At 34.0% G+C, this 24,841-nt stretch overlaps 3 protein-coding genes across 5 annotated transcripts; all 3 read left to right on the forward strand.

The window, feature by feature from the left end:
- Positions 1 to 1,362: 1,362 nt before the first annotated feature.
- On the forward strand, positions 1,363 to 7,729 carry LOC137825859 (monocopper oxidase-like protein SKU5). The gene is made up of 9 exons (XM_068631651.1): positions 1,363 to 1,636; positions 2,836 to 2,945; positions 3,028 to 3,298; positions 3,381 to 3,519; positions 5,269 to 5,629; positions 5,937 to 6,302; positions 6,406 to 6,484; positions 6,991 to 7,187; positions 7,375 to 7,729. Exons 1-9 carry the CDS (start codon positions 1,409 to 1,411, stop codon positions 7,499 to 7,501), a joined length of 1,878 nt encoding a protein of 625 aa, XP_068487752.1. The 5' UTR covers positions 1,363 to 1,408; the 3' UTR covers positions 7,502 to 7,729.
- Positions 7,730 to 8,814: 1,085 nt separating this feature from the next.
- Positions 8,815 to 14,569, forward strand: LOC137825820 (poly(A)-specific ribonuclease PARN-like). 3 transcript variants are annotated; one of them, XM_068631606.1, is made up of 8 exons: positions 8,815 to 9,240; positions 9,328 to 9,458; positions 11,231 to 11,425; positions 11,506 to 11,618; positions 11,744 to 11,860; positions 11,935 to 12,049; positions 12,143 to 12,358; positions 13,780 to 14,569. In XM_068631606.1, exons 1-8 carry the CDS (start codon positions 8,927 to 8,929, stop codon positions 14,430 to 14,432), a joined length of 1,854 nt encoding a protein of 617 aa, XP_068487707.1. In that variant the 5' UTR covers positions 8,815 to 8,926; the 3' UTR covers positions 14,433 to 14,569. The 3 variants fall into 3 exon arrangements, with proteins under 3 accessions (XP_068487707.1, XP_068487708.1, XP_068487710.1); XM_068631607.1 differs by having other exon boundaries at positions 8,819 to 9,240; positions 11,509 to 11,618; XM_068631609.1 differs by lacking the exons at positions 8,815 to 9,240; positions 9,328 to 9,458 and adding an exon at positions 10,276 to 11,131.
- A 2,224-nt stretch (positions 14,570 to 16,793) lies between these two features.
- On the forward strand, positions 16,794 to 17,268 carry LOC137824770 (uncharacterized mitochondrial protein AtMg00810-like). Its single transcript, XM_068630447.1, has 2 exons — positions 16,794 to 16,821; positions 16,907 to 17,268. The coding sequence occupies exons 1-2, from the start codon at positions 16,794 to 16,796 to the stop codon at positions 17,266 to 17,268; spliced, it is 390 nt and encodes a 129-aa protein (XP_068486548.1).
- The last annotated feature ends 7,573 nt before the right edge of the window (positions 17,269 to 24,841 follow it).

Here is a 24,841-nt window from a genome sequence, read left to right on the forward strand (position 1 = left end):
TAAAACAAGTTTTCAAAATTTTTTTTATGAAACCACACATTTAATTGGTTGAAACCACGATTTAACTGGTTGAATGAGTCAAGCAGTTGCATAACTAATTCAAAAACCAGTTTCAAAAACCTCAAGTCAGCTAAGTGACAAACAACTGATTATCTCGATGATTCAACCGGTTGTTTTCCCTTTCCTTGAAAAAACACTTTGTTTCTTTTAAAACTAATTGGTCAAGCTTGTGCAAGTATTAAGAACTAGTCTTAACAAAGATTCTAAACACCCTAATCTAAACCCAAACCAAAAAGCAACACAGCTTCAGGCTTCATGTGGATTTCACACATCAAAGCTCCCATGTTCAACAACAGGCCCATAAAATCGCAATGCCTGGCCGATTTCATGTTCGAACTGCAGGACGAACTGGTGATTGATAACTGGTGGACCCTTTATGTGGAATGCTAGTCAAATAAAATCGAATGAGGGGCAATAATAGTGCTCGAAGTACGAGGCACTGATGGTCGATCTCCTTCTAGCTAAAGACATGGAGACATGCAAGGTCAAATGCTTAAGTGACTCTTTGTTAACGGTAAGTTAAGTTAACAAGAAATACCAAGTAAATGATCCCTTACTACTGAAGTATTTCCATCGGGTATCCGAAAAGTCGAGAGGCCGTCTAATTACATACCAACTATTTGTCTTCTCAGTCAATTAATACACAACTAAGCCTCATAATTAAGAAGTAAAACTTAATTACATACTAAAAACATGATTAAACAAGTATTGAGTCTCGCTAATCCTTCTGTAAACTATAAATAGGATGAAACTCTCAAAATAAAAAGTAATGATTAGAAATTCAAATATAACTTAAGTGTCAAAATATATTTATAAATACCTTACTTCATACTAAAGAAAAAAATTAAAACAAAATACCGAAGGAACTAAACATAAAATAAATTAATAGAGAATATTTAAGCTTATTACTTATAATTATAATAAGACTTGTAATAGTAAATATAGATTAAAACATTTGTAGTCGCAAAAGGATATAAATTAAAACACTTGTAATCGGAAAGAGATATCGATTAGAACTAGTCGCAAAGAGATATCTATTAGAACACATGCATATAAAACACAAATAAATTAATTAGAAGATAAACATTCAAATTTAGTTAAGAAAATACTAGTGGTTGAAAATGTATGAAAGTACGCAAAAAGCTATGATTTGTTAGAAAAAGAAGACACGTTTATCTAGTGAGAAATATAATATAATTACTTAGCTAACAAGATATTCAAAAGATAAAAAGGTCAAAATAAATTGAGAAAAGATGGCAAAAAAAGTCCCTTAAGTCTAGAAAAGTAAAAGATAGAGAGGGACCCACGAGAGGAGGCAGAAGTCAGAAAGTGACCTCTCTCGCATGTGATGCACAGAATTGGTAACTTCACTCACTTCACAGTTTCTCTCTCCCTGTGCACAGAACTTGAGAACAGAAAGACAGATTCACTGAGAAACACGATGCCATCATTATCTTCTTGGTTCTTCACAACGCTTCTATGCTTCTTAGATGTTACTTTTGCAGGTGACCCTTATGTTTTCTATGATTGGACGGTATCCTACGCCTCAGCCTCCCCTCTTGGAGTTAAACAAAAGGTTGGTTTTTCCTTTTCTTTGCCAATTCTATAGTGTGCTTTTCTTTTCTCTTTCATATCCATTGGATGCAGTGTGTTGTTGAAAAACCTGAAAAGTTACGTGTTTACAACAAGTTGCCTAACTCAATGTGCTTTTGCATATAGTGAGGATAAGGTGTGTGTTGTGATCTGAACTTCTGTTTGTGACTCGATTGATAATGGAATGGTCAAATGTTTCCTAATTTGGGGCGCTAATTCTGTTTTCAGCAAGAAATGCTATTTACTTATACCTGAATTTTTGTGGTAATTTAAATGTCGGTTTTTATAGCCTTCTGTTAGTATTTACTTAGTTAATTCCGAATTAACTGGTAATTCTTGTAATTGTCAAACGGATAAGAGGAGAGTACAGTATAAACTTCAATTTTGGTATGTTAAATGTTTGGCATTTATTAATTATCTACAGATGAATTTAACCTTCCTTCTTGCATGTTGGTATTTGTGGCGAATAGACTATACGGGATCTGATTTTAACCCTTTTTTTGCCCTCAAAATATTCAGTAAGGATGTCTTTGGTAGAGTGGAGGGGAAGGATGGAGAGGGAGGGGGAAGAATTTTGAGCGTTTGATAGAGGGAAAGGAGAAAAGAAATAATTTGGGGACCACTATATTATTTCTTTCATATATCTATTCACCTCTCTATCTTTTCTTATTTTCTACCAAATTATGGAACTTTCAAGAGGCTTTGTCTCTATTTCTCACCCATTTCTGCTATCAAACCACTAAACATTCAATTTTATCTTTTACTTATTTCTCTTTTTTTTTTCAACTTGTTTCTTTCCAATTTCCATTCCTTCTATTTCTCTTTTCAAAAGCCAAACACAACATAAACATTTAAATTTAGTCGAGTATCACCTTCTATCGTGTTCTTAAGAAGTTATAAGCTCTCAAATCTTTATCAATCCAACATATTTTAGTACTTTTGGGTTTCCTTTTTTGGGCTGAGTTGATTTTCATTCAGTGCCTCCTTGTAAATCACGTTTTATGGTATTTTATGACACAAGAGGAGGGTAGGTGTATTAGACTAGTGCATGTAAAAAACATGTGGTTTGTATGTATTTTTAATATAATCTAACTTTTTGTGCTTTACTTCTTTGCTTCATGCTCACCTATGAATAGTGTTGCTTCTCACCAACCCTTTTTTTGTAACAAATTTCTATTTCAGGTTATTGGGATCAACGGACAATTTCCAGGACCAACTCTGAATGTCACCACAAACTGGAATGTAGTTGTCAATGTCAAGAACAGTCTTGATGAGCCATTACTTCTAACATGGTAACATAATTGGATTTTGTCAAGAGTGATGATTTGACTATTAATAATGATGGTAATGATTATGTTGCGTAGTTAAATGCAGGAATGGCATACAACACAGGAAAAATTCTTGGCAGGATGGAGTTTCAGGAACTAATTGCCCCATTCCAGCAGGGTGGAATTGGACGTATGAGTTTCAAGTTAAAGATCAAATAGGGAGCTTTTTCTACTTCCCTTCCCTTAACTTCCACAAAGCTGCAGGAGGATATGGAGGAATCATCATAAACAATAGACCAGTTATTCCTGTTCCCTTTGGTTTGCCAGATGGAGATATTACCATATTTTTGAGTGACTGGTACACCAGGAGTCATAAGGTAGGTCCTTTTGCTTTCTCTGACTGACTTTAGTAATTTTATTTTATTTATAGAGTTATGACCATTTCATATGGTGAAACAGGATCTCAGGAAAGATGTTGAAAATGGTGTTGACCTTGGAGTTCCTGATGGAGTGCTTATTAATGGACTAGGTCCTTATCGCTATGATGACAATCTTGTCCCAAATGGCATTTCTTACCAGATAATAAACGTGGAACCAGGTAAGAACATAGGCAATGCATGTTTTTTTTTACTTGGTTCATAAGCATGGGAGACGTACGTGACAGTGACATACATGGCAAGTTGGCAACGATCTTCCTTCTCCTTAGAACTTTTATTTTCCAGAGAAGTCCGCACAAAGTTTTATATGTCTGAAATTATAATATGATAAAGCATTGCCTGTTGCGGATAGTGGCTTAACAGTTTTGGATTCAAAATAGACAAATCTTATCTTATACAAGATGATAAAGTCATGAGTAAAATCTTTTATCACACATTACTACACAGCCAAACCACTATCCCTTCAACTCCATCAGCTTCTCAATCTCATACAATAACGATTCTCCAATACACGTGCCCACGAGATTTGCCTCCCAAATGGTTATGCATGTAAATTCCTTATCAAAGACTTTCCTAGTTTCATCTTAAAATCAGATGTGAAATTTCTTACATATCTTGATATTAATTACAATTCAAATTTTGGATTGACCAATAAATTAGGAAACTAATAGGGACTTGGATATAATATAGTGTCTAAGTCCATATAAAGTAGTATGAGATGTTCAGTGGAGTATTTAATTGTGTGGTTTTCCCCCTCCCTTAAACTACTAACGTTAGAGGTGAGTTTCCCAAGTGTTTGGGTCTTTATCAAAAGAGGAATGCTAGCAACTCCCTTTCTAAATTTATTTGAAATCACAAATTTTGGTGGATTTCTAAATTATTGAAGCCTGAATTTGGGTCAGACTCAGACCATACAATTCAGAATTTCAAACCCAAGAATCTCCATCTTCTGATCCAGATTCTATCTGGGGAGTATTAAAAATCAGTAATGCCTCTCCCTCGTGCATGCTGGAAATATCATTTTTTTAACTTGAAGCTTCATTTTCAGATGTTTGTTTTTATCACGCATGGTTAATCACTATATATGTGGTGCTTGGCTCTCAAGTATTGGTCAATGTTGTAAATTTATGAGAAATGTATAAGATGGGTTAAACTGATCAATATCATGAGCTAAGAAAGAGATTTTAGCTGTTTTAAACTAGAATAATGGAGTATGGAAAAAATAATAGTTTTTATGCGGAGTTATTGAAATTTGAGGTATCTTTTATCCAGTCATGTTATGTTAGTCCTGAAATACACAGACCAAACTCTTGTCTGCTTGACTCGAGCAAATTGTTGTCTGTGACAAGGCGAAGTCCTATATATAGTAAGTGTACGTGTTTATACATCATGATCATCTGATCATGTGGTCTAGACACTAAGTATTTTTTTGTATGTTCTTTTATTCTACGAGTATGTCTTGCTAGCGATATCATTTTTGCCATCCTCCCCATTCTTTCTTGGATCATGTTGTTCCTCTATATTGGGGCATAACATTTATTCAGGCCTGTAGAATAACATGTACAAACATACCTTGTGCAAAGGGATGGATTTATAGAGGGTCTCTAGATTTTTAAAGTCCCCTCCCAAATACGCAGCTTGATTCCTTCGGATGGATCCAATTTTCATGATTAGAACGGAACCTCTAAGAATTTTAAGATTTCCCTGCATTTATTATGCTACATTCTAAGATTTTCACCCAAAAATAGATGGTTTTAATTCTATCACTCACGTTTAAACACTCAAACAAGAATTTGCAGATACTTAAATGATTTTAAATCTAGATATCTATGTAGTTTGTAAATAAGAGAGAACTTAACTTTTTTCTGTACTCATGTACCATCAACTATTTATCATTCTGTCTGAAACAGGGAAAACATATCGCCTACGCGTTCACAATGTTGGTATTTCAACAAGTTTAAATTTTAGGATACAAAATCACAACTTGCTTCTTGTGGAGACTGAAGGATCATACACAGTTCAGCAAAACTACACCAACATGGATATTCATGTGGGTCAGTCATATTCATTCTTGGTTACAATGGATCAAAATGCCAGCACTGATTACTATATTGTTGCCAGTCCTCGGTTTGTTAATTCATCATGGGCTAAAGCTACTGGAGTTGCCATTTTGCACTACTCTAATTCTCTGGGACCTGCTTCAGGCCCTCTTCCTAGTCTTTTGGGTGAAGATGATCCTTCATTTTCAATAAATCAAGCAAGATCAATAAGGTTATTAGTTGATACTTTGTCTCCTTGTGGAAACTTTTACTTTGATAAATAAACAAGGTGAATAGTATTATAGACTAGCCTGATTAAAGAAGCCTGGCTTTTTAGTCTTGGATTATATAGTCCCTAAGTTATTACACTATGTTATATGACATTGGTGTTTAGGGGGACAACACAAAAAAAACCATTAATTTAAATTAATATACTTGTTGTCCTTTCATGACACCTTAGATTTATAGTTAGATCTAGAGTATATCAATATCATAAAATTTTGAATGTTAAAAATCTCATTTGATGATTGTACTTTTAGGTGGAACGTGTCTGCCGGTGCTGCACGTCCAAACCCACAGGGCTCCTTCAAATATGGTGATATTACTGTGACGGATGTGTACGTTATTCTTAATAGACCTCCAGAACTTATAAATGGAAAGTGGCGAACTACCCTTAATGGTATATCATACATACCACCTTCAACACCCCTGAAGCTTGCCCAACAATTTAAAATTCTGGGTGTGTACAAGATTGACTTTCCAAATAGATTGATGAACAGACCCCCTAAAGTTGATACTTCTCTGATTAATGGTACTTACAAAGGTTTTATGGAAATAATATTTCAAAACAATGACACTACAGTCCAGACCTATCATTTGGATGGCTATGCATTCTTTGTTGTTGGGTGAGATTTTAGCTTTAAAATTTTAATTTATCATTTTGGTTTGTTATCTATGTCGCACTAAAATTGAGGATAAGAGTGGGTAAATTTTGCATTTGTACTGTAGCATGGATTTTGGAGTATGGACAGAAAATAGCAGAAGTACTTATAATAAATGGGATGGTGTGGCTCGCAGCACTACACAGGTATTACTGCATTACTTCCTTAGCCACTGCATAATCTCTTACTCCAGACATTTGCTCAAAACTTATGTGAAAGTTATGTTGGAATGGACCATTTTCATATATAAAAAGGGGAACCAAGAATAAGAGATTGTTTCACAGATTGAACCAAGAATAGAGATTGTTTCACAGATTCAACCAAGAAATACTTCATTTCTGCTTTGTAACTCTAAAATTTGTAGTATTCCTTTAAATTTTAATATTTAAAAATATCTTGAATTTCTTTATTTTCTATTTAAAAATGATTTCTTGTGCTGTCTCTTGTCCTCTCGTTTGTAGAGGCTTTGCAGCCAATTGACCAGAGCAATTTTTCTAAGCTAAAATTATGACAGTTTCTTGTTAGTTGTTCCAACATGCAAGAACATGTGATTGCAAGTAAAGTGACACATGAATTTGATTTACTATATGCTAGAGTAGCTTTTGGTGACAAAAAATGAATGCTATAACAACTCATTTTAACCTGTCTGCAGGTCTTTCCTGGTGCTTGGACGGCCATTTTGGTATCTCTTGACAATGCCGGTATCTGGAACCTTCGTGCAGAGAACCTCAACTCTTGGTATCTGGGCCAAGAAGTTTATGTGCACGTTGTAAACCCAGAGAAAGACAGCAATGAAAATACTTTGCCTGACAATGCAATTTTCTGTGGCTTACTTTCCTCCCTTCAAAAGTAAGAGTTCCTTTAAAGAAAGCGACTTTAGATGTTTCACAATTTACAAGCAATTAGCATGTCTACAATGCATAAACAAGATTGCAAATTGCAATAGCAAAATACTTGAGCTAAGACAATCAAATTCTCAAAATTTCACCAAGATTTGTGCTTAATAGTAACACTAGTGCATGTTTCGCTTCTGCAGGGATCAATCCCACAAATTCCAGTTCTCTGGGGGATCACCTTTTTGCAGTAATTCTATGATTTTGTTGTTCATGCTATTTCTAGCATTACTTGAAAGTTTATTTGGTAAGTGGGGTGTTCAACTTTAAGTCAATGAAAACAAAGAAAGTAATTGTTTGTAATATGACAGTAGCCGTTTAAAGATTTATATAGGTTTTTTTTGTTGGAAAGGAATTTTTGTGTATGTAACATGTTGGAGAAATGTGGTGCACTGATGTATTCATAACTGTAAACTAGAATCCTACATTAAAGTTATTTTTTCCTTGTATTCATAATTTTGGAGGATTGTTAAAAAGAATGCTTGATCTTTAAACTCATTGTTACTGTTGTTATTTTTGTTGTGTTCTTATCTTTTTCTTCAATTCTCAACAATCTATAAGAAGGATATGGTTTGATGACCATTCCCTTTATTAAATTGAGTTTGGAATGAGGTATTTGTAAATATCTATATTTAACATTTTTTTTTCTGTTCGTATTTCTAATGGAAACATAAGTGTGGAGCGTTGTCGTGTGTTAGGATTTTGATAAGAGCACCAAGTTCCTTCGATGGCATTGTACTGAGTAGATACTGTTGCTATAAGGACTTTGAGATAATTGGGTAATCGCAATGAATTATGTAGACTGCAAATATTTGAGTAATAAATGTAAAAAAGATTACAAAAATATATAAATAAATTTAAAGTAAGAAAACTAATGGGAGAATTTTGTTCTACACTTGGCAGGGGAAGAAAAAAAAGGTTATTCCGATGGAATGAAATCATTAGGGTTTAAAATCTTAAACCTATCCTACCGTGCAATAAAAACTATTCTTATTCAAATAAATTTGTGGTATGATAAACTTATAGTTATCCTATTCTTAATTTCTTTAACAACAAAAAAAAATTGTATAGTTGAATGAATTGCATTAGGAAAAGAGGCTTTATCTACTAACAATATTCTTTATTTTATTCCTAAACGTAAGTACTTCTTCAAATTGAATTTTCCAAAACAATTTGTCACACCAATTCTCCTCCCAAACATTATAGTTGTAGATTTCTGGTTCTTTTTTTTTCTTTTAACTTTCTAACCCTTTAAGTAGTTCTTGAGTTTTTATGGGCTATAATATAGGAAAATTATTATTGATTCCCACATTTTTGTCTTACAATCTCATTTAACAATAAAAAATTGTATTTAAATAATACAAATAATTTTTTAAAATAAAATAATAACTATATATGATTATTAAATGGTTATATAAAATGTGATAGTTGTCATCCTATAATATATTTCACAATTTTCATATGATATTTTGACGAAAAATAATCCACTTAATAGTTCAAAATTTTAATACTTTATTTATTTATAATTTAAAATGTTAATACGTATTATTATATTATTAAAATGAGTTGTTAGGTTGGAGTTTTTGTAGATGCAGAACTTTTTTTTTCACTGTGTATAGCTTTATTTTTCTCCTGCAGTTGTGGTAATGCGCGGATCATAAGGAAAAAACTCGAAGCAGAAACGCAGCCATTTTCATGGCTTCTGTGTTTCAGTTGCGGCGTCGTTTCCTCTGCACGTCCTCGAAATGGAAGGTGAAGCAGGTGACTACCTCCAACTTCGAAGAGTCCCTGCAAGAGATAAAGACTCACATCTCTTCCTCCGACTATGTGGCGGTATCCATGGCCAGGACCGGCTCTCCATCGCCGCCGTCCTGGCTCCGCCCTCTCCCCTTCGACACCGCCCAGACCGCCTACTCCAAGGCCCGCCGCGCCGCCCACCGCTTCCAGGTCCTCCACTTTGCAGTCTGCCCCTTCTCCGTCTCCCACTCCGACAAACTCCTTGCTCACCCGTCAGTTCCCAACACCTTCACTTCTTTTTCGTTTTTTGATAATACTGGGTCACCATTTGTTTCAAAGACAATGTTGAAAATGTGCAGTTATAATTTCGTGCTGTTTCCGAGAGACGAATTGAAAATGGGGATGCCTGCTTACAGCTTTTCGAGCCAGACATCGCTTCTCGCCTCCATGGCTCGCCGGGGCTTTGATTTCAATGCTTGCGTCTATAATGGTGAGCTTTTGTTGCTTTTGTGTGTTCTTGTTATTGTTCTCGTTTTGGGCGCGCAAAATGGGTAAATTTTCAATTCCTTTTACTAGATGGTTTAAAATTAGGACAAAACCTAGAACTTATTCCTTGAGTGCTTCTGCTGCTGATCTATGATGAATATAATTTTAGGCTAGGAAATTTTCAGCACTTTTAGGAAAGAAATTTAGAAAAAAATAAATAAAAAATGAGTTGCTCCTTATGCTAAAATGTTTGAGCTAATTTGTAGAAATTTTCTTACGGAGAAGTTTATTTAAAGATATCCCATGTTTTGTCCAGTGTTTGGAATCTTCAAACTTAGTTTGTGTTGTAAACCGCTAGTTTCGTGGATGCTTGTTTTCTCTTGTGCTCTGGCAAATTTGAGGAGTGCTAGTAACATCCTTTTAACACACTTTACCATTAATTAAAATTTATTGGAGACTACAAAATCAGGAGATAGAGTCATTACATGTTGGACCCATTAGAATTTGTAGTTTCCAATATATTTCAGCCGACAATAGAGGGTATGTTTAATGCTCATTTTGGTATAGAGGTAAGAAATAGAGGAAGTGAAAAATCAATAGATGAGAATGAATGAAAAAAAAAATGTTGATTGGTTAGAAAGAAAGAATATTTTATTCATCATCAATTTATTTATTACTATTAACATTATTTTTTTAATTATTTATAATAATAATAAAAAGAACAAAAATGTTCAAAAAGTAGACCCATACATATGGCCGATTTCCACATGTTTCTTCGCTATTTTGCATGAAAAGAAGGCGGTTAGGGATCCTTCCCACCTAACTGCAATTCCCTTTCACCTGCTTTCCTTCTTCCTCTCCCTAATTAGCTTTAAGAAACGAAGGTAAAAGAGTGATAGAGAGTGTGTTGTTAGTATTTCTGTTGAACGTTTATATTTGGCCTAAAACTATTTTTCAGTTGAAAACCCGACACCGAAGCTGATTTTGCAAACTCGGTTTGCAAGATGGGATCCATTCAAACTTAAGTTTGCAAACTTTAATCTAAATATGTACTTATCTGTTGACTTTTAATGCAAGTATTTATTATATGAACTACTGTGGTGAAACTCAACTTTGATTGGAAACCAACATGACATGGGGAAATACTCTTGAATGGGAAAAAGAAACAAAGAGTTTTTTTTTCTGCCCTAAATATAGTCGGACTTTGGTCATGGTGATTGTTGATCGCCTTAAGAGATGGTCCCTTCAACTGTATACTGGAATGTATAATCTGTTTAGCGAGTCTGCTAATGTGGTAAATGTCGAAAGAAAGTTTATGCTATGACATGTAAATTGAGGATCTATGGTTCTGTTACTTATTTGGGGATCCGGATTCCAGCCATTTTGACATTCACATTGCATGAATGGACACTGTTGCATAGACATCAGAAAGACAGTTCAAATCTTGGATGTGCTCAAGTTTTTTATGACTAGATAAAATGAGCTATTTGATCTTCATTGAAAGTTTCCAATTGACTGATTGTCGAAATGTGTCAAAATCTCTTTCGGAGGGGAATTTGAATCCCTTATCTTGATATCCTGGTGACCTATGACTGAGGATGAGCCTTAGCATGGATAAACTTTCTTCTGTGTTGCTTAGAGGTCATGGCTTCAAATCCTTGTTTGGGCTAAGACTGAGTAATTTACACTCTCTGCACCTCATTTAGTGTGGGTGGGTGCCGCCTGGGCTAGGTTGCCCTTTTTTAATTACCTGTTAGTTTTTTATTTGTATGACAGGCATATCATATCTATCTAGAGCTCAAGAGTCAGCAGCTAAAGTTCGTCTTGGAGCTGCTCTCCCTTCTCTTCGAGAGGTGAAATCTTCTTCATCACCTACTGTTGCGGACACAGTTTTTGTTGAGAGGACTAGATCACGGATTAAACATTGGAGAAAGACATTTGAAAGGTCTGGCACAAGCACAAGCAGAGATGGTGAGAAAATCTTTAGCAGATTTTTTTGCAATAGGGAATTTCTTGTGTCTTCCTTTTGTTCTTAAACTCATTTTATGCAGAAGAACTTATCAACTCCCTTAAGAATATTGTCCTGGGTAGTGAACAGTTCAGATCAAGACCTTGCATGACAATAGATGTATGCAGTGAACGTCAAGTGCAGCTAATTCTCGAGGTATAGTTAACTAAAGAAATTTTAATTGTTCTAATCTGAATAATACAACCTTGATCACCTCGCTACTGGTATGAGTTAAATGATTCAGTTATTTTTTCCTTTGTTTCTTGGCTTTTCATTTGTAGATGTTGGTAGACCACTCAGATGATCTTCTTCCTTTGCTGATCCCTACAAAGAGTGGGACCACACATGCACTACGAATTGTTCTGGCAAATTCAAAAGAAGATAAGGAATTATTGGAGGTAATGAGAAATGTCTACCCTTTGTGCATGCCTCCTAACTTTTTTCTTTGGAAATACTTACAGTTTAACTGCAGAGAGAGCTTCAGAATTTTGAAGAGGAGGAGAGCAAGAAAATTCGTGGATTTCGAGAGGTGATCGATTCGATTTCTGCTTCCCAGAAACCTGTTATCTGCTACAATTGCCTTAATGGTGTATCTCTTAAATGAAAATTCCCAACTTAGTTGTAGTATTCATCTGGTCTACTTTCTTCGTGTTATTAACTTCTGATTTGCTTATATGCAGATTGTACTCTAATTCATTCAAAATTCATTGCACCACTTCCACTGGAGGTAGATGAATTTGTGAGCTCTTTGCACTCAATTTTTCCCAATGTACTTGACATAAATTACTTGATGAAGAAACATGGAACCATGAGAAAAGTGACCAACATTCCGAGTGCTATATCCTACTTGAATAATAACTTCTTTGCACCGGTTGATTTGGAAATTCCTGACCAAGGTCAGTCACCACTTCTTGATGTTCACAACTTGTATTCTAGTGCATAATTCAAAATCATGCTTATTACATGGTTTCATACTTTCATTCATTTTGTCTAGTTTATTATGTGCAAAGCCTCGTGAACATGCTTATTAGATGGTTTCATACTTTACAAAACCGAATGCTTAGGCTTGTTTATGTTTTTATTTTTTAATTACAGAACTGCTACTTGGTTTTCAATCTATTTCTTGTTTTCAATTATTTGTAATAGAAGTATTAAAAATAACTTTTCTTTGTCTTTGTTCATGATTAAATCTTTGAAAACAGAAACGGATTGAAAAGTATAAGGCGACAATTTATATAATTAACAGAGAATGAAAATAGGAAATGAAACCAAAAGTTAGCCGGCTCGGGGGGGGCGTTTACTTCTTGTATTTTGTTTCTTTTTTTCACTTTTTAATTATGCAACTGTCACCATGTTTTCAATTTCTATTGCTGTAAAGTTACTTTACTTTAATTCACATTATAAAACTCATTTTTCATATTAGGAATTAGCTACTGTGGCATTATTAGGCTGGTGGGCAACTTTTCATGCCAGAGCACTGTAAACTTGTGCTTTTATGCATTGCCTGGGTTCAGACAAACATACGCAAAATATTTGCATTTTTTCCGCAAATGGTGTAATTTAACTGGGCAAAAAAAATTATTCTAAAATTTGTCATGTCATACTTGTCATGTACGATTTCAATTTTTATATTAAACTGAAGTCGTACTTGTCATGTACAACTTCAGTTGTATCTAGTTCCATTGAAGTCCCACTCCACATCCCAATTCTGGAATAAAAAAATTCTTTGCCCATTTCACGAAATACCAAATTGAATTATACCATTTGGGAAAAAAAAGCCAAAATATTCCTAACAAGTCTTCTCACTGTTCTTTTTTTTTTTCTTTTTTATCAAAATATGCTGTGTAAGGAGTTTTATTCATGAATTAATTTCCCTACGCATTACATCAAGGAATTTTCGGTCTAACTCCCTAAATCCAAAGTGCAATTTCAATTTCAATTTCAATTTCGTTTCTTGTTTTCACTTTTTAATTATGCAACTGTCATCTTTTTTTTCAATTTATTGCTTATTTTTAAATTAAAGATTTGTGCAGGCGACGCTGAACAACTTTTCTTTTTTTTGTTTCCTGCACAAATACTGAACACAGGAAAACAAATCGATATAATATAAGGTGACAACTTTGTTATTTAAAAATAAAAGTGAGATCAAAGTCAAAGTAAATGCCCCCATAGCTTGTCTAAATTTAGAGAAGACTGAGTTATGTTTTTTTTATTTCTTTAAGAAATATTTTAGACAAAAAAAAGAAGAAAAAGATTTGTTTTATTTTCATGACCTGTAAGTCTTGTTTTTATTTATTTTATTTGTTGGTATATACAGCTACTGTAAAAGAAGGCAAGATTCATGGACTTAATGCATTAAGACTAGGCTATTTATTCATGAAGCTATGCTCTATATTGAAAATTTCCCCAAATGTTACTGATTCTGGCAATAAGCATTTGGCTCCAGAGCTTGAAGATTTCACCAATGTATTCCATCCATGCTCACCCCCTATCCAAGATTCATCTAATGCTGGGGATGTTGGTGTCTGGACCAATAATACAAGAAAAATCAGCTGTGAACATTTGGTTTTCTTATGGGGATTCAATCTTGGTATTACAGCTGGCATGCTAAAGAGTTTACTTCGATCATCGCATAATATCTTTTCAAGAGAGTTTGATGTTAAATTGGTGGACAAGAGTTGTGCCATTGTTGTTTTCTGGCAACCTGGAGTATCAAAACAATTTCTAGACATAATGAATAGTGAAGAAATGAGCGGAGACTTAAAGGAGTTAGTGTCAAATGGCCTGAGGGTAACCAGTTACGAGACCTACGACAGAATATGTAGGCTAGGTTTGTGGGAGATGGATCTTAGGGAGTCTCTAGAAAGAGCTTTGGAAAATTCTTGGTGTGATGAAAAGAGTAATTGTGGGACAAAATCTTCTGAAATTCATTGGTATAATGACAATGTAATTAACTTGGATGATCTTTAATGTTGTCATGTATACCTATTATTCAAATGTTGGTTGTCTTTCATTGATTGCAAGGACATGATTTTTTTGTTGTGATGTTGAACTTGTCATTGAGCAAGATGCTCCATCAATCATACGTATCAAGCTTGCAATTACAATCTTGTTGATCCATGTACAAGGTAATGTATGTATAATGTGGCGTCATGAGGAGAAATGAGATTAATATCGGGGGAAATAATATATAGATAATTTATTTAGTTTTTAATTTAAAATGTACTTATATGAAATGTGTATTGGTAGACCCTCTGTTGCTACAAATTTTCACTGGGTCTTAATGTATTCAGTTAGCACAAAACACACATTAACAAGTTCATGAGAATACACACATGACACTATTATCTCATCTAAGTTTTTATTATTATTAGAACTCTCTTGAAGAGACTACGCTGGAGTGAGATAATTAGCGTCTCAACAAACATGCAAAGTGAGTGAAAAAATATGCAATATTTTTTCTACAATTATATCCTATTTTGTTTAGTTCTGTGCTATTTTGTTGCTTATTAAGCTATTAGCTTCTATATTCTACTATTAATTTTGTGTTTTCATTTTTCCCATTTCTATTATGGTACTAACTATTATAAAACCTTCATTAAAAATAAACCATACTTATATTATTAATAACTATTTATACTGTTGATAACGACTAACTATATATTTGTGTCCTTGATTATTTATTTTCAATCACTAATTATTTACAACTTTTTTTTTACTTTTCTAAAACAAACATTACCAAGACAAAGGTAAAAGACACTCGAACATAAAGCACACAAAAATAGCCTTTTATTTATTTATCTATATTTTTCTTTAAGAAAATTACTCGACCAAATAACAAATTTAGGCAGAACAAACTGGGAACTAATAAACAGAAATCACCATTTTTTTTTCCTTTTTAAAATACGTTCTAGCCAAAAAGATAATTTAGAAGACTAAAGGTAAAGAAGAAAGTGACATTAAATTCTAAAAAATGGCTGGACAATGTCAGAGGCAATGGATTCACGGAAAAGAGAACCTGTCTTTATTTTTTTTTAATAGGTAAAATTAAGTTTGATTTGGTAGTTTTTTTTTATAATTTATTTATTTATATTAAACATATTAAACATACTTGTAGTGAGAAAACATGGTCATTTATTAAATGTAGCAAGAGTTCCCATTATACAATCTCATTTACCCAAAATTTATTGGTCATATGCGCATATTATAAACATGTTTCCCATACCTGTTTTAAACTATTCTTCTACTCATGAAATGTTTTACAAAACTGAAACAGATTTTAATGAATTAAAGGTGTTTGGTTATTTATGTTATGCTAGCACTTTGTCAATAAATAGAAGAAAATTTGATCTAAGAACATCAAAATGTGTTTTTATTAGTTTTAAAAGGGGGACAAAAGGATATTTTTTGTTGAATATTCAATCAAGAGAAATTTTTGTGTCTAGGGATGTTGTCTTTTATGAACATGTCTTTTCCATATCAAAGGGTTCAAGATACTAACAATGAAACTAATAATCCTAACATTTATGATCAAGTTTTGTTTTCTAAAGATCAACCTGTCTTGAGTCAACCATCACAAACCATTCTTGCACCTTGTGATAATGCTGCAAATAACAGTGATAATAACTGTGAGTCACACATTGAGGTTCCAGAACAAGTTTGTTCCCATATAGACCACAACCTCAATGAAGATCATGACATAATAAGATCAATCTGTCCGAATGAGTATAAGAATAAAAAAAAACACCTGAGTATTTAAAGGATTATCATTGTAATCTTAATGTTTCCAATACATCTTCAACAGTTAAATATCCTTTAAATTTTGTTTTATCTTATAACAATTTATCACCTTCTTACAAATCTTTTGTTATGTCTATTTCTTCACATGTCGAGCCAAACACTTACTCTGAAGCTGTGAAACATGTTTGTTGAAGAAAAGTTATGCAATGTGAGGTATTTGCTTTAGAGTCAAATCAAACTTGGGAGAATGCTCTTTTGCCTAAGGATAAAGCTGTCATAGGTTGAAAATGGTATTCAAAATAAAATATAAGGCTGATGGGACAATTGAAAGGTATAAAACAAGGTTAGTGGCAAAGGGATACGCACAAACAGAAGACATTGACTACCTTGATACTTTCTCTCCAGTAGCAAAGATGACCACCATAAGGTTGCTTCTTTTTCTAGCTTTTATCTATAATTGGGAATTGAAACAATTAGACATAAACAATGCCTTTTTACATGGAGATTTGAAAGAAGATGTATACATGGTTGCTCCTCCTGGATTGACTTCTATTCCACCAAGAAAAGTTTGTAAACTAAAAAAGGCTTTATATGGCTTTAAGCAAGCTAGCAGAGAGTGGTTTGTCAAACTGTCATCATTTTTGCTTTCTATGAGATATACTCAATGATGAATGATCATTCCTTGTTCATTAATTCTTGTGAAGGATCTTTTATAACATTATTGGTGTATGTGGATGGTAAAATATTGTCAGGAAATGATAAAGAAGAGATTGCTCGAATTCAACAAGCCTTGAATCAGACATTCAAAATTAAGGATCTTGGGGATTTAAGATATTTTCTTGGTCTAGAAATAGCAAGAAGTAAGAAAGGAATAATGGTGAATCAAAGGAAATATGCATTAGAATTGTTAACAGATGCAGGTCTTTTAGCCTATAAACCTGCACTCACTCCTATTGATAATCATGAAAAATTGTCTTCTACTGGAAGTGTTCCTTTCACATATATTCAAGCCTACAAAAGATTGATTGAAAGACTTATGTATCTCACTAATACCGACCTGACATAACATTTTTTGTGTAACAAGAGATGGAAGAAGCCCAAACATAAGCCCAAGTACAAGCCCAACAAATAGAAGATCAGGGCCAACTACTAGAGTTATGACAAAGAAGATTCAAGAGGACTGCGATACAGTTACTGATGTAAGGACCGAGAAAAGAGTAAAAATGGTACAATTAAAATGACACCTTAATATTTTATTATTAAAAGGGAAAAAGCTATATAAATAGAAATTTAGTTATTCAAGTTTCATTTTAAAAGAACCACCATTTCTCTAGAAGTTTCTTTTTCCTTTCCTCTCCTTTCTCTCTAAGATTCTGACCTCCTCGCTCATCAGGTTGACGATCGGAGTCCACTATTAGACTCCTGGCAGCGAGATCTACAAGACTGGCCGATCATAATCTTTGATAGAGTAAGTTCATTTTCGTTCCCTTTTTCCTTTCCTCTCCCTTCTCTCTAAGATTATGACTTCCTCGCTCATCAGTTTGATGATCAGAGTCTGTCATTGGACTCTTGATAGTGAACTCTACGAGATTGCCCGATCAAAATCCCAGATAAAGTAAGTTCATTCTTGGTTCATTTTCTTTTGAGTTAGTTTTGATCTGGTTAAGGTTGCCTTTTAGTTTAAGTTTGCATGTGAGGTTTTTATCTTCAGAATTAGTCTCTGTTAGATTAGGGTCCTAGTGATATAGTTATATTTGTGATCAGGACTTTGTGGTGTATGTTAGGTTATCCTTAAGCTTTTGGCGGGTTGGAGCTCTTAGTGAGCATCTGCTTAAGTCCAGGTAAGGGAAGCTAGTTTTATTTATATTTTTAAATAAAACCCTAGGTTAAAAGATTGTGGATGTGGGGGTGACATGATCACCAATTTCAATTGTTTTTGCTTGTGTGATTATCTCTTTTGAAGAGTAAAGTAATATATTGACTCAAATAGTTAATTTTGAATATTTTATATTGATTTTAAGATGAATAAGTTGTTGAAGGTGTTTGTGATTGAGAATTGAAAGTATTTGAATGATAATATAAATGAGTTAAACTATTTTTGAATATTTTGTTGAATTACTTAAAAGAGATGTTTGATGAAAAGTGGTTGTTTGATTTTAGAAGATGATTGATTTAGAGAGCATATATTTGGAACTTGGTTATGTGTGTTTAAGTAAATTTTGAGATATATTTGAATTGTTTAGAAAGGTTTAAAATATGATATGATTGAATGGTGCATTGATGTGTTAAATGAGATATGGAATGATGTGAAAATGTGATCAAGACATAGTATTTTCAGGAAAGGAAATACCGTGTTGAGATTGTTGTTAGGGTGTATTGTTCTGTTAGGCCCATAATGAGACATCCTGACTCTACTGATATAATGAAATCACATAGATGAAATTATTTAGTTGGTGAGAGTCGATGGAGGTTCATATGAATTTGTCTAGGGTTTGAAATATAATCTGGTCTTTCAGGTCATATGAATTTACCCTATCATACGAGATTATGAGATATTGAGATGTTTATGTGCATGGCTGTGTGGATTCACAACGTGTAGTATGACAGGTGCAAGTCTCAGGATTCTAATTTCAATACACGAGTCTTCCGGAAGTAGAGTCAAGTGTATATGTTTTGTGAGTCAATAGAAGTCTGACATGAGAAAGATGAGTTGTGAATTTCTTGGATAGACACTTGATGGTTATGTGAAATGTTTGAAAAATTTTATGAGAATTTATGAATTATAGAAAATTTTGTTATAACTAGCTTACCCTGTTATTTGTTTGTGTTTGTTTCTTTATCTGTGATGATCGTGTTGTACACGGGAGCAGATGAGATTGCAGGAAATAGAGCTCCTAAGTGAGCAGCTGGAGGATGTGATAGTTTAAATTTGAATGCTCTGTTTGTTTTTAAAACTTTTGATGTATATATTAAAATCCCTATGAAAAGGGATATATTTTTTTAGATACAATTAGAGATAGTTATATATATTCATATGTTAAGTAGATAGTGTTTGTTTTACTTTTATTTTATTATATATATGGGTAAAAATTAGGGATGTTACAACTGATGGGATAGAAACCTCCCAATATATGTTCAAAGATGCCATAAATCTAGTGTAGAGTAGAATTTATTTTCTTGTCAAAATAGAATAAGAATTTTACTTGTATTTTTCTTTAATTGTAATTAGGGTTGGATTATGCATCTAAAGACCAACCTAGGTTAAATTAGTGTTTCTAGAAAACTTCTAATTAACCTAGGCTGACCCATTAGACCTAAAAATGAGCATATGTTACATACCATGTCACACCTTCCATGTGAGCTCATTTTAGGCGCCAAATTCAAACCCATTTCATTTGAATTTTCCCATCATTTCTACTTGTTCAAATTCGACCCTCTCATGCTATATAAATAGGTGCTTGGTTCATGTATTTTGAAGATTAGTTGTACCGACCAGTCCTCGGGTGTCGTTGACTGCTAGTAATGATGGGGCCAAGTAAGCTGGGTCCCACGTTAGACTTAGTGAAACATAACCTGGATACCACAAGCCAACATCTTTTGTTCCTTGTAGATATTTCAGAATCCTTTTGCCTGCATTGAAATGTAATTCTTTTGGAGCAGATTGAAAACGAGCACACATGCATACAACAAACATTATGCCAGGTCTGCTGGAGCTAGTTGAGAATGGTGTGCTGATTGATTTGCACTTATCCATTCCAAATTTTCTTAACAAGTCCTTGCAATACTTGGCCTAATTTAAGAATATTCCATCCTTGAGTTGTTTGACCTGCAAACCTAGAAAGTAATTCAGTTCACCCATCATGGACATTTCAAACTCACTCTTCATAATTCCACAAAGGCCTCACACAATTCTTCATTGGTTGATCCGAATATGATATCATCCACATAAATTTGAACCAGAATTATGTCTTCCTCTTTTCTCTTAATGAACAATGTTTTATCATATGTGCCTCTATCATACCCTTGTGAAGTTAGAAAAACACTCAGTCTTTCATACCATTGTCTAGGGGCTTGCTTAAGTCCATAGAGTGCTTTCTTGAGTTTGAATACATGTTCTGGATGTTGATGGTCTTCAAAACCTGGGGGCTGTGAAACAAATACTTCTTCATTGATATATCCATTCAAGGAGGCGTTTTTCACATCCATTTGAAAAAGTTTGAAACCTTTTATGCATGAGAAAGCAAGAAGAAGTCTAACAACTTCAAGTCTAGCCACTGGTGCATAAGTTTCATAATAATCTATTCCATCTTCTTAGTTATATCCTTTAGCCACAAGTCTAGCTTTATTCCTGGTGACCACTCCATGCTCATCCATCTTATTTCTATATATCCACTTTGTTCCAATGATGTTCATTTCAGGTGTTCTTGGAATAAGTGACCATACCTCATTAAGGGCAAACTGATTCAGTTCTTCCTGCATAGCCAGAATCCAGTGGCTATCCCTTAGAGCTTCATCCAAATTCTTAGGCTCCACTTGAGAAATAAAAGTCATTGTCTCACATAAGTGACATGTCCCTCTGCCTTGAGTTTTAGACTAGTGAACTTAGTTAGGTCACCAATAATATGCTTTGAACATCCACTGTCCAAATACCATTGGTTTCTCTTGCTGCTTTTCTGCAAAACAAAACAAAAATAATACACATGGTGCCCCTTTTAGTCTAGGGCCCCACAGTGATTAATACCTTTCCTTTGGAAGCCATTTGGCCAAGCTTTTAGGAACAAGGTATTTTCTAGCAATGCATGTTCTAGAAATATGTCCAGATTTCATACAATAAAAACAAGTAACAGGATATACCTTTTTACCACTGTTGAAAGAGGAAAAACTAGTTTTTGAAGGAACAAAGAAACTTGACAACTTTTTAACATTGTTTTCTTTTCCAGGATTATAACCAATTCCATTTTTGTTGAAACCAACATTTTGTGACCCTAAAAGAGTCTTAAGATTATCTCTTTCCTTAGTGAAATTAGATAATATTTTCAACAAATACTCAACTTGTTTTTCCAGCTTTTTACAGTTTTCACAAGTCTTTATTGAAGCATGCAAACAATTCAATTCAAGGTTTACAAGATTAGTTTTAACTTTATGCAGTTCCTCCTCAAGAGATTTTACCTTAGGTGCAAGAACATTATTTTCATTTTGCAATTTAGTACCTTATAACAGCCAGCCTATTTGCCTCATTATGAGTTTCTTTGAAGGAAACTAGCAATTGATCATAATTGTCAGATTCCATAGAGAAATCACTAATCGAATCAGATATTGATCCTTCATCTTTCATCATGAAACACAGGTTTGTTTCTTCACTTTCTGTTGAGAAGCTGCTTGTTGAAGACACTTCATTCTCTTTCAAACTTCTTGCTGGATGGTTTTTCTTTTGTTTGATTGTTTGGACAATCCATCTTTATGTGACCTATTTTACCACAACCAAAGCAAGTATAGTTAGAAGGATTAGATTCATTTGGTTTAGGATACCTCCTTTTTTGCTAAGTCCTATCTCTGCCTTTCTTCTTTAGAAATCGGCTGAACCTTTTTGTAAGTAGACTTAATGTTTCATCATGTTCAACATTCTCTTCTTCCTCACTGTTATCATTATGTACACTTTTTTTCAATGCAAGTACTTTAGTTTTTCTCTCCACTGTCTCTTGCTCTTTAAGCCTTTTGAGCTCTAGCTCATGCTCCATTAATTTTCCAAATAGTGCAGCAGTGGACAACTTTGACAGATCTCTGCTTTCTGATATAACAATCACTTTGGGTTGTCAGCTCCTTTCAAGACACTTCAACACCTTTATATTGAGCTCTTCTTTGTCAAACACCTTGGTTTACAATGTGGGTAAACCTCTTATGTACATCATCAATGTTTTCTCCAGGTTGCATCCTGAAAAGTTCATATTCTTGAATGAGTGAATGTTTTCTTGATCTCTTCACAGCATTCGTGCCCTCATGAGTTACTTCCAAAACTTTCCACATTTCCTTAGTCGAATTGCACTGAGATATTATGAAGAATTCATCCATTGTCAATGCAAAAGTTATGATGTTCTTAGCTACTAGGTCATATTGAGCCTTTTTCTTTTCACTCTCATTCCATTCAGATCTTGGTTTCACCACTGTTTCATCTTTAACAACCTGCATTGGCACAAAAGGTCCATGGACCACAGCTTCTCAAATACAAGAGTCAATAGATTCCATGAATATTTTAATCCTTATTTTCCAGAAAGCATAATTCATTCCACTAAACATAGGGGGTCTATTAATAGACGAACCCTCAGCAAAAAGCACTTTAAACTCAGACCTATTGCACACAAACTTGAGTAAAATACAAGTCCTAGCTCTTGATACCAATTGTTTCAATACTGTCAAAGTTCAAGAGGGGGGTGAATTGAGCTTTTAAAAATTTCACACAAATTCAGTCTTTTTACAAAATATAGGAAAAGAATTGATTTATTTTGGAAAGAACAGATTTATTTTTCTGCTTACTTCATCAAGATAGTATTTCAGTTATCTGATTTTAAGGTATTAAGTGATTTTAACAGAGAGCAAAGAATTATCTGATTTTAAGGTATTATGTGATTTTAATAGACAGCATATGAATAGATTTATTTTCTAAAAGAGATTTTAAACAGATGCAACTCAGTCGTTTTGATAGCATAAAAGGCTAAGCCAAGATACTTGATGCACAAAACAAAGTTATAAAAAAACTTTTAAAGAACAAGGCATCAATTTATAAAAGAATCTATTCATTTGAGAAATAACAGATTCATTTTTTTATGCAGTAAAACATATTTTGGAAAAACACGAGAAAAACATTTTAGAAAACGCTATGCTTGATCTTATCACCTTGACAAGGGTTAAGAGGTGGGTCACGATGCAAAAAGCTCACTTTAAACACACTCTAACCTATACACAAGACCACCCAATTACAAAGACAATACTCAAAGCAAAACACACTTTTTGCTACATCAAACACATTGACTTGAAGGAGCCACATCCATCTTCAACACTCTATACTCCTTTTGCAAGTGCTCTATGGGAAGGCATAAGCATGGATTTTATATTAGGACTTCCTAGGACAGCAAGAGGTTTTGATTCCATTTTTGTGGTTATGGATAGGTTTAGCAAGATGGTACATTTTATTTCTTGCCATAAAGTGGATGATGCTAACAATATCTCTAGGCTCTTCTTTAGAGAAGTGGTAAGACTTCATGGTTTACCTAAAAACATAGTTTCGGATAAAGATCCAAAATTTGTAGAGCATTGTTGGAAGACTCTTTGGGAAAAGCTTGGAACTAAGTTGAAATTTTCAACTTCTTGTCATCCTCAAATGAATGGTCAAAATAAAGTTAAAAATAGATCTCTTTCTACTATGCTTAGGACAATCATGAGAGGCAACCACAAATCTAGGGATGAGTACCTTCCCCATATTGAATTTGCATATAATAGGGTAGTTCATAAAACTACTAATATTTCTCCATTTGAAGATGTGTATGGATTCAATTCTCTTACTCCTTTGGATTTGATACCTCTACCTAATCCACAAGAAATTGTGCATAAGGAAGGAGTAACAAAGGCTGAATTTGTTAAAAAAATGCATGAGAGGATTAAGGATCAAATACAACAACAAACAAAGAAATACTTGAAACATAACAATAAGGGGGAAGAGAGAGATAATTTTTGAGGAAGGAGATTGGGTTTGGCTTCACCTTAGGAAGGATAGATTCTCTACTAAGAGGGAACCCAAACTTAGTCCCCGAGGAGATGGTCCTTTCCAAGTCCTCAAAAGAATCAATAATAATGCATATCAAATAGACTTGCCTGAAGAATATGGAGTACATACTACTTTCAAAGTTATGGATTTAACCCCTTTTATAGGTAGTGAAGATGAAGAGGCAGAAGCATTGGATTTGAGGACAAATCCTCTTCAAGAGGGAGGGAATGATGGAAGAGGCCCAAACACAAGCCCAAGTACAAACCCAACAAATAGAAGATCAGGGCCAACTACTAGAGCTATGGCAAAAAAGATTCAAGAGGACTGGGATACAACTACTGATGGCAGAGAAACCTCTCAATATATGTTCAAAGAAGCCATAAATCTAGTGTAGAGTAGAATTTATTTTCTTGTCAAAATAGAATAGAAATTTTACTTGTATTTTTCTTTAATTGTAATTAGGGTTGGATTAAGCATCTAAAGACCAACCTAGGTTAAATTAGGGTTTCTAGAAAACTCCTAATTAACCTAGGCCGACCCATTAGACCTAAAAATGAGCACATGTTACACACCATGCCACTCCTTCCATGTGAGCTCATTTTAGGCGCCAAATTCAAACCCATTTCATTTGAATTTTCCCACCCTTTCTACTTGTTCAAATCCGACCCTCTCATGCTATTTAAAAAGGTGTTTGGTTCATGTATTTTGAAGATTAATGAATGAGTGAAATTGTTGCTAAAATATTGAGCTAATTCTCACTCTTGTCTTGCCTCTTTAGGATATACACTTTAGTCTTCAACTCTCCACCTAGCTCAAGTGATTAGGCCTCACCTATCACTCTCCATACTTAGCATGCACCTCCAAGGAAACCACAAGCTCC

The sequence above is a fragment of the Phaseolus vulgaris genome, chromosome 8, assembly GCF_000499845.2.
Source record: "Phaseolus vulgaris cultivar G19833 chromosome 8, P. vulgaris v2.0, whole genome shotgun sequence".
Classification (NCBI taxonomy): domain Eukaryota; kingdom Viridiplantae; phylum Streptophyta; class Magnoliopsida; order Fabales; family Fabaceae; genus Phaseolus; species Phaseolus vulgaris.

What these genes read in the sequence shown, in the direction of transcription:
- LOC137825859 (XM_068631651.1), top strand. Translation starts at nt 1,409, where the DNA reads ATGCACAGAATTGGTAACTTCACTCACTTCACAGTTTCTCTCTCCCTG. An exon ending in GATAATAAACGTGGAACCAG is followed by an intron (nt 3,520 to 5,268) that starts GTAAGAACATAG and finishes TGTCTGAAACAG; the next exon opens with GGAAAACATATCGCCTACGC. An exon ending in TATGCATTCTTTGTTGTTGG is followed by an intron (nt 6,303 to 6,405) that starts GTGAGATTTTAG and finishes TTTGTACTGTAG; the next exon opens with CATGGATTTTGGAGTATGGA.
- LOC137825820 (XM_068631606.1), top strand. Translation starts at nt 8,927, where the DNA reads ATGGCTTCTGTGTTTCAGTTGCGGCGTCGTTTCCTCTGCACGTCCTCG. An exon ending in CACAAGCACAAGCAGAGATG is followed by an intron (nt 11,426 to 11,505) that starts GTGAGAAAATCT and finishes CATTTTATGCAG; the next exon opens with AAGAACTTATCAACTCCCTT. An exon ending in AAGTGCAGCTAATTCTCGAG is followed by an intron (nt 11,619 to 11,743) that starts GTATAGTTAACT and finishes TTTCATTTGTAG; the next exon opens with ATGTTGGTAGACCACTCAGA.
- LOC137824770 (XM_068630447.1), top strand. Translation starts at nt 16,794, where the DNA reads ATGGCTTTAAGCAAGCTAGCAGAGAGTG. An exon ending in AAGCAAGCTAGCAGAGAGTG is followed by an intron (nt 16,822 to 16,906) that starts GTTTGTCAAACT and finishes ATTCTTGTGAAG; the next exon opens with GATCTTTTATAACATTATTG.